Genomic DNA, 19,661 nt, shown 5'->3' on the forward strand with positions numbered 1-19,661 from the left:
CCCCCCCCCTCTCTCTCTTTCTCTCTTATATAGTTCTGGTTCCATGTGTCTCTTGCCTCCTCAGAAGACAGGGAACTTATCGTTCCGGAGTCAACCGGGGCTCAAGTGAGGGGACTTCACCATTCCTCTTTTCTTATCCCGTGCTGTCATGCGTTCCCGCGTACGAGTGAATGCGTGCGCGCGAATCGAGGCGCGGTTCGCGCGCTCGTTGTGTTAACGAGATGTGACCTCGACGAGCGTTACAACAGAATTCTCATCTCCGAGATCATCGCCGAGATCGCAACGGAGGTAGCCGGAGCAGCAAGAATCGTTAGCGCACAACGCATCCAAAGGGGAATCTCAAACGGCACGGCTACTCTTAGCCTCCCGTTTTAATACTCCGGCTCCTTCCGCTCGCTTCTGTCCTCGTCCTCGTGCTTCATGCCTGGAAGACGCCGCCGGGATCGTTTCTCACTCGCTGCAAGTCGTCGTAGGTGTATATACGACCGGCCGGTTGCGCGCGCGCGGCGAGATTCCCATTTATCAGGGTACATCCGCCGGAAGTGGGGCGGCCCCGTGCGTAGGTGAGACGGAGAAGGAGCGAGAACGGAGAAAGAGCCGCACAGTCCGCTGGAGAAGCGGGAGAGGACCCGGGGGATCTTTGTTTATTAATACCTGCGACATCATCAGAGTCCTTGGGCGCGGCGAATGAAATCAGTACGATACCGATGCGTTCAGATTTCGACGCATATTTCTATCTATCGTCTTTCTTACACGGAAAGAACACTTTTGCTAAATCCAGATCTGAAAATAATTTTTGTTCAATAATCAAAATAATTTTGTGCGAAAGTCAAAATAAATGCTAAAACATCAAAATTTTTTATAGCACGTCAAAACGTTTTATAGCAATGCTTATCAGTTTTAACATTCCAACAAATTATTTTGATGATTTAATAAAAAATTATTTTCAGATCTGTTTTTAGCAAAATTTTTAGATCTTTCAACAAAATCGTTCTTTCCGTGTATGAATCATCACTTTTTTTTTTGAACGATACTAAATTTCTATTTTAATTCTATGCAGATTTCAATTTATTGTACACTTTGTAAACTATTTTAGAGATCGTAAAAGATATAAAAAGCGCTTTAAAAGTGTGCGCGATATGTAACACTCCAACTATTACATCCGAGTACCGTTTTATCGAACAACGTGAGTTCCGCGTGTAATGCGAATTCCACTCGACTTCCTACATCGTCCCGTCGTCTCCTTGCCGTGTCCTTGTTGTAAATTAAACGCAACAATTCGCAGATATCCTGACGCGTAGGATAACTCGCAACGATCGTATCGATGGTATCAATTACTAGAATACCGCCGCAGCGCGGCGGAGCTTGAGCCACTCGTCGTCGTTCGACTCCTTCCCAGAAGGTAACCCGCCGCGATTATCTTTAATGGCAAACACCTTGACGCGGTGCGCCAGGCCGAGAGCGAGATCGACGGTGCGGCGGTGAGATCGAGACCTCCGGGACGAGTGCGCGGCACGGTTGATCGCAAGGTGATTCTTGAAATCGCAAAGGCGGGGCCTTAGATCACCGGAATCTCTATCGCCGAGTTTCCCCGCTGGGATCAAATTGCGATAGAAGTTTATTTTCCATCTACATTTCTATTTTATCTCGGGTTTATATACTTTTATCTGTACTCTCCCATCTGGACCTTTATCTCCCTCTCATCCGGTTCGGATTACAAAGGGGGACTCATTATAATCGATAGATACCTATAGATACTTCGGCGACCGGATCCGTGAAAATCATGCTATATTAAATTCTTAATGAAAGATTCTTAAAATAACCTTCCGCGAGTGCGCAACTGGAAATCAACGGTGTAGCTAGCGGGAGAGAGGGAGAGAGGCAGGGAGGGAAGAGTGAAAGAAAGAGAGAGAAACGGAGTAAGACGCGCCCAGCCAATAAATTCCACCGATTATTAAACAGATTCTGCGCTCGGTTTCTAATATAATCGATGAATCTGAATGCGCCGTCCATCAATTCGTTTCGCCCGAAAAAACATGACTAGTACTAAAAGCAAAGTGTGGAAATAAATATTGACATAACACAAATATATCAAAATAGTCATATTATCAAGATTGAGTTTATCAAAATGTCGAAATTAAAAAGTTGCTTAAATAGTAAGCGAGTAATCGCTAATTTACAAATTATAATTGCATAATTAGCAATTTTAAGTTTAATGAATTTTTAATATGCAAACGAAATCATATTAATGTAAGTAAAGCGAAGCGAATAAAAAATCGCAATATTTCGGGATATCCATGCAAGCTTGTTTTGCTTGTTGCCGCATTCAATAGCCGCTCTAACGTAACTGTAAAATCGTCGATGTGCCGTAAAGTATACATTTTCTTATCGTAGAATACCAAGAATATCCTTTGCAAGCGCATCTCTCGTCCCCTCCGCCGTTAGCACGCACACGCACACGCAGAAGGTGACCATTCATTTAAAAAAAAAAGCGCGGCGCGACGCGACATTTCGTTGTGATTGGATCTCCACGCCGCGTCCGCCTCTCGCGATTTCCACGTTCCGTGCGGCGAGCGACGCCGGCTCGTCGGAATTTCTCGGTTACATCATCAGAAGTTTTTGCGGCGCCGCGCACACCGACACGTATATATGCAGGCTCGTACGCGCTCTCGCACGCCGCCTATGTCCTACAAGCCCGCTGGACAAAGTTGTGGCCGGTATCAATTGGCCGTGCTCTCCGCGTTGTATACCGGTCGACCTTCTGGAGTTGCAACACGAGACCTGACACAGATAGGAGAGACTGCGCCGCCGCTGCGCCCGCTGCTGCAAGCAGCACACAAGCGAACACCAGTCGGCCCAGGCATCGGCACAGGCTAACGTAGCGCATGCCTTGCGAAACTGCCGGCAAGCCGGCCGACCGGCCGTTCGTTTCAACGGAGGAAAACCCGTTAATTTCGTCGGGATAAAATCAATCAAAGTGAGATAGAATCGCGCCGTGCTAGAGCCGTGGAAGATCGCTACGACTCGCCGCGACCGGTGGATCGATTAGAGCGTGGCGCGCGTGAGGCGATGTGCCATATCACGGAGAGCGCGGAGAGAACGCTTCGCGCTGCTCTTTTCGATGAAAAACGACCCGACCATATAGAGGTTGATCCTCTGTCCGACGAGCCTCGGCCTTATTCCCTCAAAACGGCCCTGACCACTCGATCTCGGCCAGTGGCGTAAAAAGAGGATGACTTTTTTTTTAGAACGAAACCGCGTAGAAAACCGCTTGTGTGTCAGCAGCATTGTAACGGTTACATTTTGGAAAACACCATCAGAAATATATTTAAACAAATTTATGCGTTATCACAGCATCGCTGCAGCGAAAGTAGAAGTTTACGGAAAAGATGATATAATTTCTCCAGATATAATTCTCCGTTATAACGACCCGTTATAATGATTATTATCTATGCGTACTTATTACATTTATACGTGATTAAGTCAGAGCATGTTTTTTTAACATGCGCGATAATTAATTTTCTAATGAACGTGAAGCTAATTGCGTTACTATATGCATAATCATTTCTCACTCGGTCGACGATCTTATTTCGCCAGGCTATGTTTAGAGACAAGATCTTTTATACACGCGGGAGCATGGCACATGGTACTTAAGCCGGGAGACAGACTGACCGCGTTGATCGTGAAAGGGTTGGGAGAGGCGGTGCTCGTTCGCGTTGTACTGATCTCGCGAGATTCTCGACGAGCCGTCACCTTCGCAATGCGGCGCAACGCCGAGGCGTAAGCAATTTGCGTTTCGACGAATCGCGAGTCGCCGGCGGCTCTTGATCTGGGACAATAAAGTCCACGGTCTTCCTGTGGGCGTACGGTAACGCGAACAGCCTTCGATAGCTTCTTCTTGACCGCACGTCTTATGCCGTGACGTGATGTAGTAAGAACGTACAAATTCTACTGAATTTTTATGTAAGATCGAACAAGACGTGATGTATAAATAAATAATAATTAAGGAATATTATTAATAATGAGAATGTGCAAAAAGCCATTGACTGAACACATTAATGAAATTAATGAATTCAATTAAAATACTATACTATATACATTGTAAAATACTTTGTCTTAATTTATTATGTGATGATTAAATAATAGATAAATAATAGAACTTTTTTTGATCAGCTTTTTTTAAGAAAAAGTAATTATAGTAATCTACATGGTAAAAATAAATACGGATTTTCCATGGTCACATGTACTGCACCTGCTACATAAAAAAATTTTGGTCCAATCAAGAACGAATTTGTTCAAACATTCCTTACGTTAATATTTAAAGAAGACTTTTAGAAAAATGACATTGAGAGGCTGTATAGCGAGACTAAATAAGGCCGCGAAGCATCTGGCCCCTAACGATGCGGTTACGCCGCGCGGCTGTGCGTTCGCGCGGTATTATCATAACGGGCAGTTGCGGAAAATGAGTTTCGCGAAACTTTTAAACGCGTCGCGAGAGAGTTTCGTCCCGTTCGCCTTCAGTACCGCGCGCAGCCCAGGGCGAAACCGTTCGACTAGCTATATAGCACACGACTCGAGTGGAAAACGCTTCAGTACCTAACGGTGGCTTTCTATCTGTTGCAGGAGAACATCTCGACCCCGGAGCCCACCGACATATCCGAGGACGATCACTACCCGAGTGAGCAAAACCTTTCATTATCTATATCTATTCCGTAGCGTAGAGCCTTGCCGAGCTTCTTACAGTCGGTGTCGGAGGTGGTCCCCCTTCCCCCTCCCCTCCTCCGAACCTTCACCCGGCTAAGGATTACGAGATCGTATAAGTCCTTACGAAACAAGGTGCAGAGGCGTAAATCTGCCGCGTGCGTGCGTGCGTGCGCGTGCGTGAGCGAAGTTTTTATCGCTCATCGACACGATACGAGTTTCGAGTGCGTCTCTCGTATCGAAGAATTCCCTCATCCATCGTCTTTCTCGCGCGTAAACCTTCAGTCGTCGCGGGGTCAGGTCGCAAACCGTTTCGGGAATCTGACCCGAATTCTACGGGCAGCGTCGCACGTTTTTACATTATTGAACCGTGTCCTGAATGATTTAAACGTCACTCCGGCCGCCGCTGCCGGCGCGCGGCCGGTTCTCCGCCTCACCCTTTCTCTTTCCCTCTCTCTCTGTCTCTCTCCCCCCTCTCTTTCCTCCCCCCCCCCTCCGCCGGGGCTCTTGTGTTCGCCGGCTAATAAATCTCTGCTCTCGTCATCGCGCGGTCCGAAGCGCCCGTCCGCCGTGTGTCACCGCTAATTCCGCCGCTCGGACGAACAAACGGAACCGCGCGCGTCCGCGCGATACGCTAGAAAATCTGCGGATTGTCCCTTTGAACTCTCCGGTCCGATTACATGCGGTTGTGCGCCGGCGGGAACTACGCGGAACATCGTTATTTCAGTCATTCCCGCGGAATTTGCGCGAATTAATAGTAAGCTCGTTCGTACACTTCGACCATCGCTCGTCGCTGCTGCCGCCGCCGTGCAATATTATAATAAGCAGAAATAGCCATTGACAGATCGGGTTTCCACTTTCCGCAACGTATTCTAATGATAATTCCTAAATAGACAAATTTCGAAATTGGATGTTGATATGTCTTGTAAAATTTAAAGAAAGCCGAAATTGGTGTTTTTATTTGATTTTCTCGTACTTAGATATATGTATACATCGTAAAAAAATATAGATGCATCGTAAAGTAGATAACATTTAAAATGATAAATTGTTATTGGACGATATGAATTAATAAATTATTAAAATGGATAAATTACTAAAATGAAAATGAATTATTTAAGATAGGTTAAATGAAAAGATTAAATTTTTCTGCGGACAAAATGGCACACTTAGTGAATCGGATATTCTCCGAACGTTTTCCGGTAAATCCTTGTGAGGATTTCAGACGGTAATAAATCAAGGTATAATAATCTAAGGGCTAATATCGGCTGTTCGATTCCGATGTACGGTTCACGGCAGCTCGCGTGGCACGGATCGATATAACGAATTAGCAGTATCGAACGCGCGTTACTCGGCACCGTGCATTCGATTACGGTTTCACGACATGTATGTACAGGAACGGCTCGTCTTCGGCGTGCGGAGAGGAACGGACGTGCATAGCGTTACATGCGTGGTGTGCGGTCAGATAAAAAAAGAAAAGACGGGATCAGTGATTTCGCGAGAGGAGCTTGTAGAGGAAATATACGTATATGACACACATATCGCTCATTTGCTACACAACAACGACATAATTGAAAAATCGTAATTTTTTAGTTGCTTGCAAAAAAAAAGAACAAGAACATAAAGAAAAAAAGAACATACTTTTATTTCTCCATAATCAAACACCAAAATTTTATTTTAAAGTTAATATTACAAAATTTTTATGATTCAAAACATTTAAAGTTATTTTTTTTTTTTTTTTTGAAAACTTTGTGTTTCCCGAGTTGTATCATTGTTGTAGCAAATGAGCGATGTGTATACAGACTCCGCACGTTCAATAAGTTTTGCCTGTGAGCAAATTCTCCTTTCGCTGAATGACGACGAGCCACCTTGACAGCGATTTGGAAATCATCTAGTTAAAGCGCGCCGCTCACGAAACAGGTCAAAAGTCTTTACTTATACGAGCCAACGATAAACTGTCGTCGTAGAAAAGATTGCAAAATTAGTAACATCGAGTTTGGCATTTAAAATTTTTGTTGGCATTTTTGTAACGATAAAAAATTTGCGTAAAGAAATATCTTTTCGTGCTACTCATATATTGTACATTTCGGGTCGATACCTTGTAATCTTCTTTACTTTTTCATTTACGCAAAATAAAACGCGTTTAGCACACTGCACTTTGATTCTCTCGTTAAATAACTATCCTTCTGAGACTCGTGTGTTTTAATTGCCCTCCTCCACGCTATCTCGTATAACACTCGAGAGTCACGCGTGAGACCGTATCTGGTAAGCGATAAGCAATGAGCTACGAGTTGCGAATTAGCTGAATTTGTTTATTAATCTTTTCAATTGACCACTTGTCCACACGCACCAAAAATAAATTTTCGTTTGTTATATTTGTGTAATAAATTGGCCTTAGAGAAATCAGTTTCAGATTTATCGGAATTGAGATATTTCAAAGATCAATGTCGATATTGTCGGAAAACATATTCGTGTCACGCATTACTCATCGCTCGTCGTTCACCAATGTGCATGCGGCGCGACCTTCATCGTATTGACCACGATTTCGGGAACTATCGCTATCGCGCCTTATTTTTCGTTTGCGTTGCGTGAATCGCATTGTTTACTCATCGACGCGGCGGTGCAGTCCGCGCAAGCGAACTTCGACAGCGGAGAACGCGAAAAGACGTACGTCATCGCTCTCGGGCATCAGTACAGTCAGTGCATCGAGACGACGAGTCACGGCGTGCGACGCTAAGAGACCGATAGCTTGTAAGATCTCGCCGGCTCCCTTCGGTAGCCCCTTGTTGGATATCTCACGGAGCGAGTCATGTCGACAGGACGTCGTTAATCGCGCCGTCGAATTCTACCGCGACGCTGATCAATAAATACAATCCCGATAACTTCTCGGCCGACTCGATCGCGTCCGAGGATAAATCAATGGCGCATACTTCGGGCGGGGAGAGTTAATCGTAGACTCACTTACTCGCCGGGGCTTAATCCACCGTGGCCGCCGGGGTTGGTTAGTTTTTGTCGGAGCCCGTGTAAATTACCCGATCGATTAATAATCGTAAACGGCGCACGGTCCACCGCCAGCTGTGACGGTCGAGCTATGTGGCCCCGCCGCGCGCCGCGCCGGCCGATTTATCAGTTTCGGGTAATTAAACCTGTTGCGTTATTAAATCGAGTCGACGACGCTGTCGTTTTGCAAGCTTAATTTATTCGGCCGCGATTCGCTTCGCCCGCAGCTCCTCGTCTCGCGAGCTCCGCTCCAGGTAGCTGATAAGTGATAATAGCCTTCGGCGCGGTACGAGGGCCGGCCACCGGAGGTGGATGACGAATGTCGCGATTTGTTCGCGATACATAAGATTGCGCGGTTCGGACGTCATGACGTCCGCTCTCATATGAGCAAGGACTCCCGTTCGCGAGAAAGAATGTCCGCGAGGCTCGCAACGTGCACGCGCGGCGCGCCATTCATCCATTCGCATAATGTCGTTTTCCTCAACTTGTTTTGAAGTCAATTGGCACTTTTCATTTCGGCAGGCGCGCTCATGAAAGACCCGGATAAGCTGAAGCTGATGCTGCTCGCGTGGAATTATAATATCCAGGCGCAAGCACAGGCGCAGGCCCAGGTCCAGGCTGCCAACGCGGCTCTCTCGCCAAATAACTCATCGACCACCACGGCTACCACCATTGGCACACCTGTCACCAGCCAATCAGCCATTTCTACGGCAAACAACACCATCAACAACTCTACACTCACAGGTAACACCTTATTTCATCGAGCGGCACATGCGGCGTGTCGTTCTCAAGCGGTGTGTCCTAAACTATACGAACATATTCACGAATTGCGCGCGAAACATTAAGAACGAAGCGAATAGCGTGTTCAATGTTTCTTTTTGCAGATTAGTCTAATGATTTTTAGCGAGCAAAACGTACATTGAAAGAAAAAAAAATTCTTGGCTCTGGAACACAAATGATCTTGAAGACTCTACAAGATAATTTTTTTTTTTTTAGTAATACTTTTTTCTACAATATTCAAAACAAATTTCTCGAGATCATCTTTTTTCCCTTCTATTTTAGTTTTTACAAGTTTTTACTGCGACACCTCTTAGAATTTAATGTCGTTAACTATTTTCAACGACTACGAGAATCAATCGAGGTCGGTGGCATTACGTGCAATTTCAACCACACCTTGCGTATGTGATTGCAAACGTCACGGTATACGAAAAAAGAAAAAAAAATTGCCTCGTGAAATCGACAGGCGAGACGTTTAACGGAATCCATTACGGGGACGAAAGATGTCTAGACGTCTTTCTTTCTTTCTTTCTTCTTCGAAAGGACTCGACGAAGTTACGTACGCCAACGTCCCATTGATGTCGCCCTGACTGACGAAATCTCACTTATGAAAAGAACCTTGCTCCGCCTGGCGTAAGCGCGGCCGAAGGCTTTAATGCTCAAGTTTTGCGTCCTTCTCGTGCGTATGTGTGTGACGCGCGGCGCGGCTCCGCTCGACTCGGCGGAGTGAATTGCAGGTTTCGCGGGGCCAAGGTGTACCAGCCATTTAGCTCGTAAAGTTTTGTCGTCGCGCGCGACGTGACTAATGGATCGCCGACCTAGGACGTATCCCGTAGCGTAGAAAGAGAAATTCGACGCGCTTCTCATTTGCCCGCGCGTATGTATTCGCGATCGTGCGCGCGGTCGTCTCTCTCCCTCCCGTTCCACACCCACGCGTTCCGCGGCGAAATCCGCGTCAGGGTGAATCGCGCGGGGGTGAGACACGCCCGTGAATCCTCGTGCTTGCTTTTCCCCGCCGGCGATGAATCAGTACGGACGGAAAAAGCCGCACGCGAGAGATGAGGAATGCAACCGAGTATATACCTTCCGAGTATCAATGCCTCTTTCTCTCTCGCGCGGAGTTCGCGATGCGAACGCGGTGTGCATTGTTGTACGTCATCCTCGTTCATTAATCCTTACGTAATCGCCACGGAAACTCGCATTCTTTTGCGCGCTGTTGCACCGTAATCCTGCGCTCAGGCAAAAAAGTGTGCGTTAAAACTCGATCGTTCATTAGCTCGATCATTCGATCTCTTGTATTTTTGGTACTTAAGCTTTCTTTTTACTACCTGCCTTTTCGTTTTGTTACAACTCGTTAAGTGTGTCGATACTTTTACACCATTAAAATACCGGTTGCATTTCCGATTAGCTAGAGAAGGAGAGAAGGCATGCGCCCAAGACGTCGCGTACTTTGATACCTCGACGCTCGAGCGACCTGGTTGAATATAGATCCGAGTCATGCGAATGGGAGCGACGAATGTAATACGGTAATTGTGTCGGCCGATGGACATTGAAAGTTGAATATCGAAAATCGCAGAGTGGTCGCGCGAAAAGGCCATTAGTCGCACTACTACGATATCGCAAGTGGGTCTCTTAAAATGAATTTTGAATTATAGCCTCTATACCGCGTTGTTAATGCTTGTCCAAGCTATCTATTTTTTGCAGTGCAAGGAGCAAGAAATGTTATGATTTCCAGTAAAGTTACATTATGTAAAAATATTAAACGAGTACGGATGTATTGCGCGTATTTCTAATAATCACAGACCATATAAAATTTTATGAAGTTAGTCGGTCATCTTTTAATAAAATTCAGTTTTAATTAAAATTTTATAAATTCAATAGATTCGCATTTTGAACAAAGAGATTAAATGCTTTCTATCATAAAATGTCAAAATTAATGTTTCGCAAATTGCAAAAACCAAGAATTGATCAATTATTCCACCAACTCAACACTTTTTTTTTTGTTAATTAAATCGTGTTAATACGTGTTTTCTCGGCAGCGAAAGAAATACGCGTGTTAATTGTCACGCGCGTCCTTAATAGTCGCGATAATCGTGCAGCGATCTTCAAGGCGCCGAGCATTTCCGCGCGGTACTGCATGCTCTCGGGACTCGCCGCCTGTTGTTCAGTTAGGTTGCGGAAGGATAATTCACCATGCCCCTCCGCCCCGGTACGTCTCTTCCACCTATCCTCCCTGCTATTTGAAACTGGTTTCGAAGCGGGCCTCTATATCTCGGACGTAGTCATTGCGTAATGAACCAGCCATCGGCCGAAGAGACGAGTAAATGTATATACATATATATATATATTGTATATACATATGCGCATACGTATACATTCACTGCACAACGGATAGACCACTCTTCTCTCTCGTCGCGCCATCCCTCCCTCCCTCCCACGTGATGACCAGCGCAGATTCCACATCTCGCGCGGAGGACTTCTCTCACCGGCGCGGCGTTCGCGTCCACTTCGTAGACATGCGTTTCGCAAATCGATTTCTCGATGGAGCTGCTTTTTCTGCCGCGCCACCACGAGCGGGAAAAGCGACAGGAATCGTTTGCCGGTCGGTTTGTCGCGAGTTGCGAGTCCGCGATTCAGTCCTGATTTCTCGTTGTCCCGTGGGATTCGTATTCTCAGTCAAGGATTCGCGATCGTTCGTAATACTGCGTATTTGCGTACGCCCCATTTCGATCGAATAAACATTCAAAATATACTTTTATATACATCCACTATATCATATAAATTAGATATCGCCCTTTCCTTAGTTTTAATTTTTAATATATCAAAATATATAAAGAAAATTATTTTTATCGAGGTATTGACAAACAGCAGTAAGTACTTATCCGAAACATCTCTGGATCTGGTGCTGCATATCGATTGCTCGATAAAGTTACTCAAGATATCCAAGTTACTTGTCTTACTTGGATATCTTGAGACACGACGGATGACTGCGAGAGAGAGAGAGAGAGAGAGAGAGAGAGAGAAAATCTTAGTTTCTCATCTCTTAATGCACTCCGCGATAGAGTCGGCGTAATATTTATAATTTACAACGGACGCAACTTTCCCCAACGGACGCATACGCGGCGATTATGCTTGCGATCATCACAAAATCACAATGTCTTAGGTGTAACTGCTTCCGGATCTGAGCCATATATCAGGACAATCATACATAACATTTGTCTTAAGCATTTATTCTTAAAGAGTGCCTTTTCGATAATAATAAAATTCATTCTGTTTCAACATTGTTCAACTTTAAACCATTAGTCGCATTTAAATTTTGCATTTAAAAACGGTCGTGAATGATCAATTAATTATCTCTATTTATCCTTATACAGAAAAGTAAATTAATAAAAAAAATGAACCTCAATGAAACTCAATTCAAGACCGTGAGAATCGATGAAAACTCGAAAGAATCTAAAAAATTTCGAATAGACTAACGAATTAATTTTAAATAAAAATGACAGTCTAAAATATTATTGTATCATTATTAGAAATTAAATCGATAATAAAAAAATAAGCGAAATGATTAAAAATACCTCGAAGAATGCATCATTTAATTGTCAAGCATAATCGTCTTAAAACTAAGAAACTTCCGAATTCTCTTTCACGTGACGCGGGCACGCACATGCCATCACGCGCAACGTTCTACTATGGTCAGTGACATTTATGAGGGACAAGATAATACGTCTTCGTCCAGAGCCTCGCGATTGCACGTTACCATCCCGAGCGGCAGACAGTTTCATACCTAGCCCGAAGTACCGTGGGCGTACGTGGCTTGTCTGCGGATTTTGTAGCGCGCTAGGCGCGCTCGAGGCACACACAGGCGGCGGTACACGCACACAGCGAGCCGCCTAGAAAAAGAGGAAGTGCCTGGTGTGGTCGTAGGGGCCGGGGTATTAGTTTCCCTTTGCGGGAACGCGAGGTCGAGGGAATGAACCAGGGAGGAAGACGAACTGCCGGGTGGGGCGCCGGCCGACGCCGTCGCCGCCGCCGCCGCCGTCGACTCATTTCAGGTTCAAGCCAGCGGCCAAGAGGCGAGCTCAGAAACGGTGTGCTGGATGGTGTGGGATTGGGATTGGTAACCGGCTTTCTAGCCCGTGCGGGCAGTCTAGTCGTGCGTCCAGCTTCGCTTATGTGCGTGCTGCGTTCCCTACCTTCTCCAACTACTCTTGCCGGCGCGACGGTACCCGGCATACGCTCGCCGCAGGCCGAGAACCCTCTCTCGCTGCGTGGCGATGCCGTACCCTCCTAGAGAGTGTTGCGCACGTACACATACTCACATATACGTACATGTATACGTATGTACGCACGCGTAATTTTTTTCCATAACCGCCGCGCGTACCACACGTACCGCACGCGCGCGTGTGCGTGTGAGAATCGAAGTGCAGCAACCTCCAGGGCCGGTGGGACCGCGAGAGAGACGGTAAGAGAAAGACGGGGAAAGGAGGGAGAGAGGGAGAGGCAGAGAAAAGAGGAAAGAAACGTACGGTGCCTCCGCGCCAGCACGCCTCCTGGACGAGGGTCCAGTTTCCTAGGTCGCCCGCTCGTGCGTTCAGTTACTGGTTCTACCGGAATCCTCCTAGAAAGATGCGTTGCGATCGTTGAACAACTCGTGGAATCAGGATCGAGCGCCCGTTCGAGCGTCCGAGATAGCTGCGCCCAGATAGACTTTTGCGTCTTCCGCGCGCGGGGGAAGTTGAAGCGCCCGGCGGAAAGTTGCCCCCTCGACGATGCAAATGTTCCAGGACGTTGCCTTGCAACCGCGTTCACCTCGACGGCGGAGTGGCGTCTTGGAAACTACGCTCGGAAGAATTCGATTCCAGAATGCAGATTACTTCGCGCACACACAGCGAAGGCGAAGTAGAGAGATCTGGAGAGCGTGCAATGCGCGCGCCCGGTCGAAACTGGTCGCGCATCATCGGAAAACAAACACATTTCATAACCGTATCTCATCAATCGTTCCGAGACATTTCTTATTTTGTAATTATTTTTCTAAATGTATCGGATTTTCGATCAAGACATTAATAATGAGCCATATAGAAATAACATTTAGATCATCTTTACAAAACATGTCATCATCTTCCTCTATCGATCGTTTAAAACATAATTGAAATTTCCTTTTTAATACACATTTTATATTTATTATAAAAATCGAAATATGCTATACATGGGGCCTTGCATATTTATGAGAAGGGTAATTCGAGTAGCGTGTAGAAAATTAACGGCGAACTTGCCCGGATGGCTTTATACGGCCCGGACATTCCTGTGTCGTTGACGCGTGATTGTACGAAACGGCAGCCGCAAACCTGTCCCTTTTTTTATAATCGGGAACCAAGGAGAGGTTCCCAGGTGGAAGAGAGGTCCGCGAGGCTCCGCTAGCCTCTTTACGATCCCCCTGCGGCACTCCCTGCCGATAATCCATACACTTCTTCGTACGTGGAGTCTCTCGGCGGCCACGACTCCGTACCTGTCCCCATCGACATCCTCCTCGTGAAAGCACCTTTACCGTACGTTCTCTCTCTCCTGGGATTGTGACGGTAGAAGACCGCGCCGCCTTTTAACACCTTGCACACGCTATCGAGGCTTATTACGGGTTTTGAGAACGGGTCGCCGTTATTATTGTAGAGAAGAAACACGGTCTATACAACAGCCGGCCGGAATGATGGTCCAATCTTAGTGTCGTCGACACAATTGACATGCTAAGTTTCATTCTGCCCTCCAGAGAGAGGGTCCCCGACGCAATCTTGCCTGCCTCGAAGATTTGCCAACACGAGAAACGTCGACAACAATTTTATTTCCGAAGACTTTCGCAAGGATTTTAATACGGTGAAATTAATTCTGAAAATGATTGTAATCCAGTTGGAGTAACGGAATATCATACACGTACCGATCAGAAAAAGTTCGAAGTCAAGGTTATATACTCTTTAATCATGTTCACGAGAGATATACATGCATCGCACTAATACTGCTGTACTTATATCTTAATTGAGGCTACGATCCAAAAAGTGAAGTACAGTAGCCAAGTGGGATTTCTTAACGAAGATAGAGCGTCAAGTTAAATTTAATTTAATTTAATTACCTGATTCTGGCTATCTGTCAACAATTTTATATTTATCTCAATATTATATTTTCTCGCCGACTTTATTATGTAATCATTATTTATCAGGTATCCAATCTGTAATATCGTTACAGACCGAAAAATCGCCTAAAGGAAGCCCAGCGATTTTTCGCGAGCGACGAACGTGACCGTTATCGGATTCACGATCGAGTTCACGTACCGAAATTCAACAGTTGATATCGGCAATAACACGCTCGCGGGTATAAGGCTAGGGAGTCGTTTAGGAAATGCTACCCCTCTGTTGGTCGATCATCCCTAATCAGTGTCGTCACGCGAGCCGAACGTACACCGCGTTTATCGTTATTATATTCACGGGATAAATACCACCCACATGCCTCTCTCTCTCTCTCGCTCGCTACTAGTCGTGTGTCTAGTCGGCCGTACATGACCGGCTCCTCGCCTGGCCATGGCGTGGGAAGGGAAAAAAGTATTCCCTCCTTTTGTTCCAACCGCAACGTTCTCTATTCATAAATCGAAACAGCGCGCGAGGTGGCGATCTAATCATCGTCGGCACGACGGGCATTCAACGAGAACGTTATTATTTTCCTGTCGATGGAAGGTTCCCCTTTTACCAGATAATTACCGATCGCGAATGCAAAGTGTTTCTATCACCAAATTTGCGTTATTAATTAGTAGTAATTATTAAAAATGCCATTGTTCATATTACGATCATTATTGATGCTAATAATACTAATAATGTCCATTTCAATAAATGAGATTTAAATAATAATAATTAATTATTACCATTACCGTTATTAAAACGTTAATTATACCTATACCAATTCGTGCCTCGTTGATTGAGAATTACAAGAATTTAGACTTCCGACTTCGAGAAGTATGTGCTAAACCTAAAACCATTACGAAATGCTCGCTTCCTCCGCAGATTCCCGAAACGGCTCTTCGGAATTGGTGGACATGCCGCCGGGAACCATTCCGAATCTGAGCGCCATAGCGAGTAGTGAAGACATGGCTTCCTTGTGGGCGACTTACACCAACTTGACTTTCAAGAAGACACCGCCACCAGCATCGTCGGCAACGCCCTCGCGGTCGGATCGCGATCGTGAGTCCAGTCCGCCCGGCGGCGAGGGGACGGGAAGCGTTCACGATGAGACCAGCAGTAGTGGCAATAAGGAAGACGAGGATGACGATGATATAGACGCGGACGAGGGACTGGATCCAAGACATCACGATCCGGAACGTCTCAAGGCGTTCAACGTAAGCATATACGTGATTCAATTACGTGACTATAAAATTTGTTTTTTCAATCTTTAGGTGTATACTTAGGTGAAATGTGTTGAATCGAAAATCTAAAAAATAATTAAACGACAATTAGCGATAATTACCCTACACGAACTCGATGGATCAAAATGTATAACGGTAATCGAACTACGAGCTGCGCAATCGCGGTCCAACTGATTGCTTTATGCAACTGTCGTTACAAGAAAAGCGTCGTTCACGCCACGGACAGGGGAAAGGGCCGTTAAAGGGGAGAAGAAAACGGGTAACGGAGCTCGGGCGGAGAAGTTAAGGCCGTCAGCATATTGGCGGCGCGCGTTGGACCTTCCCGAAAAACCCTAATTATCGTAAAGTTTTATGAACGGTTGCGCCAGAGAGGCCGAGTCATAGGGAAACAGGCATGCCGTTTCTCTCTGAGTTTTTTCTCCCTCCCTCCCCTCATTTCCCGTTTCTCATATATCTCTTTTTGTGCCCGGTTTCCCCGCGCGTGAAAGCCAAGCGGTCGTAGTTTCGCGGCGGCTGCCGCTGTTGCGGCAGCTAGCTCCTTAATTAATTACAATTAGTTTAATAGAGTCCCGGTGTTGCGCCCCCACCGCCACTAAATTCTTAATTCCTTGAGCGGTTAGCGAGACTCGCGTACCAACTCCCTGCTTAATTCACTTCACTAACGTGGCCGTTGTCCTGCGGCAGATGTTCGTGAGGCTGTTTGTCGACGAGAACCTGGATCGCATCGTGCCGATCTCAAAGCAGCCGAAGGAAAAGATACAGGCGATCATCGATAGTTGCACAAGACAATTTCCTGAGTTCGCCGAGAGGGCCAGGAAAAGGATTCGAACGTACCTGAAGAGCTGTCGAAGAAACAAGCGCGGCAGGGACGGTTCATGGGACCCCGTAAGTTTTCTATCAATCAGCGTTCCAGATAGCAGTCAATTAATTTCCAAGTCGTTCAACTCTTGACATATTTTCATGTTGAAAATCGCAATTACGTGAATTTTAAAGTCGCGTCTTTTTCGAGATTCTCGGATCTGCTACTTCCTCGATTAAAGTCTCGAACTATCCGCTTGGAACTTTGTACATGAAAGCTCGTGCATTCTCGTGGCGTGAGTCAAGTTCGGTACGCGGCGGACGAATCGGCGGATGTGACGTAGGCATTTCTTTTTTCAGGCCAGACCCACACCGGCGCACTTGACCTCCGTGCAGGCCGAGCAGATTCTGGCAACTGCTTGCGAAAACGAGAGCGAAAATGCGAAACGTATGAGAATCGGTATGGAACCTGTGTCGCAGCCCATGCCAACTCTTCCTGCCGCAACGGTGAGTATTAATTACATGCGAAGAAGAGCAAGGACACACGTAGAGAGACTTTATCGAGCAAAGTTACGCCGACGAAACTGTCCTACACCATCATTTTGGCTAGTAAGTGTTGCAATTTAAACTTCTCGGTCTCTGGCACGCGAACAACGACGACGCGACATGTCTCATCGAAATGTATCGTCGATCGTTTTAAAACTCCTTATTACTACTACCGCGATGAAGCTCGCACACGTGTCTTCACGGACGTTTTTTTTTTAAATATCATTCGGCATGCCCGAGCGTTAGATGCTACACACGTGCATAACCTTCGAGCGCTCTCTCGTCGACGACCGGATTCATTAATCAGGCAATTTTTAGATGACAACTCGCGGATGTTTGCGCGATACGCTTATGAATCATAAACTAAAATATGTGAAGCGATAACTTAAGGCAGTAAATAGAAATAGGCGCGAGAGTAGAATTAGAAGAAAAACTAGATAAAATACTTGCCATGGTGTCGAAATCAAAATAAAACGAATTGGAGGCCATACAAATACTTTTTACAAAAAAGGACAGCGGATAACATAAGATAACTAAATAGTTAAATGAACGAGTTAATAAAATTCTAACTCATAAAAAAGCATCATCTTCATTATTTGTTCTTGGTGTCGCTGTTTTATCCACAAACATGTGGCGATGATGGATGCGTATCACGCGGCAAACGCGTGTACAAACACAAACAACATACGAATACCGATAAATAATTTTCTGGTATTTCGATCGGCCCTCATCTTCGTATAAAAGGGACTACGCTTCTAATTGTCCCTTAACGCATTTACACATTCCATACTATCAATTTTATGCATTTCAATTTTATTTCTTCACATTTTCATTTATTATTGAAATGAACATTTTACCTTCATTTCTTGTCATTTATTTAATATACTTAGTATTATCTATTCTAAGGGCTGCTAATTTTGCCAATGGGTATAAAAAAATTAAATAATTTGAAAATATGAAACGAACAGAAATTTTAGAATAAGGCGATAAATGTGTCGCACAGGAAACGAAAAGATGATTTTAAAGATAGAAAAGGAAGTGTGAACGGAAGGAGAACGAATGAGATTTCCGATTTGCGAGCGAACGTCATGGTCTCGCACTACATTATCGTGAAAATTCGACGAGCTGTCTCCTGCGCAACGCCAACGGCAGCGAGATACATATACGTGGACGGGAGAGCTAGGATTGTGATATAGGTACCCGCGAGAGAGGCCAGTGATAACCCGCGGGTCGCGCACCTCTCCCACTCTGATGCAACCTCGCGCACACAGAACGCGCACCACGGAGGGCCGGCGGCATAAGCAGCCTTCGACCTCGTGAAAACGCCTCGCGCGCGTGCGGAACGGAAGACACTGAAAATATACTCTTGGAAGTGGTTGGTGGCGGAGCGCGGTAAAAAGAGTGTGGCGCGCGGGAGAGGAAGAGGAAGGAAAAAAAGACCATGGACTTTTATGCCGTCGCGACTGATGCGCGCGCTTTCACGCGCACCGAGAAGAGAACGCGCCGATGTTGTGCGATTAGTCTCGCGTATCCGTAAATTTTACGGTACGTTACATCAGTTGCGTGAAGCGGACGGTCTCTCGTATCCCGAAGTGCCTCGGCGCCGAAAAATCACCGTCGCGAGAGATTCCATCGACGAGAATCGGAATTGATTCTTAAAAATTTCACCCAATGCCAAGCCGGAAAAAGCAGAAATCAGCGTTAATCTCGCGAATATGTAAATGGCTCTCGTGTTGACGTCACGGCGTCTAATCTCGGGGTGAGAGCGATTGGACGCGATTCGATGTGATATTGGAAACGATCCCCTACAACGTTTCTCAACGATTAAACTTGACGTCCGTCACCTATATAATAGCCAGTGTGCATGCCGGAGTTCGTTAACCTTAATAAAGATAGCGCGAAAAAGCGAGTAAACGGTAAACCGATCGCCTCGGTATTTCGCGCGGTACGAGACGTGTAGGTGCACGAGACGGTAGCCCGAGCCATCCAATTCCGCGCTGCTTGGCGCACCTAATCCTCCTTCTCCTCTCCGCCACCTCCCCTTTTCCTCTCCTCTCTCCCAGCTGGTTCCTTCACTGGGTTTCACAGTTGGCGAACACGCCGCCGCTTTCCGTCGCGCTCCCTCCCTTCCTCCCCCCCCCCTCTTTCTCTCTCTCACTCTTTCTACCTCACCATGTCTCGCACGCAAACGAGAAACTGAAACGCTCGCGGTCCCTCCCTCCCCTCCTCCCGTCCGACTTATCTACTTTGAAAATCCCTGCCCGAGAAGGAGACGGAGAAACACAGAGTGAGACCCGATAACCTCTTCGGCGACCTAAACCTAACCCATTAAGGAGAAGACCTCTCTCTCTCTTTCTCTTTCTCTCTCTTTCTCATGTACGTATGCCGGGGTTCGTGCGCATCGGACGAGAAGCGGCTATCTGCTCTCCGTGGCCACCTATAT

The 19,661-nt window shown here is 46.1% G+C and overlaps 1 protein-coding gene and 1 long non-coding RNA gene across 3 annotated transcripts in view; one reads left to right on the forward strand and one right to left on the reverse strand.

Annotated features, from left to right (window-relative positions):
- LOC105454233 overlaps positions 1–19,661 on the reverse strand; it is a 206,387-nt gene that overhangs the window by 122,216 nt on the left and 64,510 nt on the right. The gene's annotated exons all lie outside the window — the stretch shown is intronic.
- Positions 1–19,661, forward strand: part of LOC105454232 (nucleolar protein 4-like) — a 67,469-nt gene that overhangs the window by 40,634 nt on the left and 7,174 nt on the right. For both annotated transcript variants that reach the window (XM_011696731.1, XM_011696732.1), the window contains exons 2-6: positions 4,624–4,678; positions 8,221–8,442; positions 15,516–15,847; positions 16,559–16,759; positions 17,033–17,179. In XM_011696731.1, coding sequence (XP_011695033.1) covers positions 4,624–4,678; positions 8,221–8,442; positions 15,516–15,847; positions 16,559–16,759; positions 17,033–17,179 — 957 coding nt within the window. The remainder of the gene's footprint in view (positions 1–4,623; positions 4,679–8,220; positions 8,443–15,515; positions 15,848–16,558; positions 16,760–17,032; positions 17,180–19,661) is intronic.

The sequence above is a fragment of the Wasmannia auropunctata genome, unplaced genomic scaffold (genome assembly GCF_000956235.1).
Source record: "Wasmannia auropunctata unplaced genomic scaffold, wasmannia.A_1.0 LD335987.1, whole genome shotgun sequence".
NCBI classification, from domain to species: domain Eukaryota; kingdom Metazoa; phylum Arthropoda; class Insecta; order Hymenoptera; family Formicidae; genus Wasmannia; species Wasmannia auropunctata.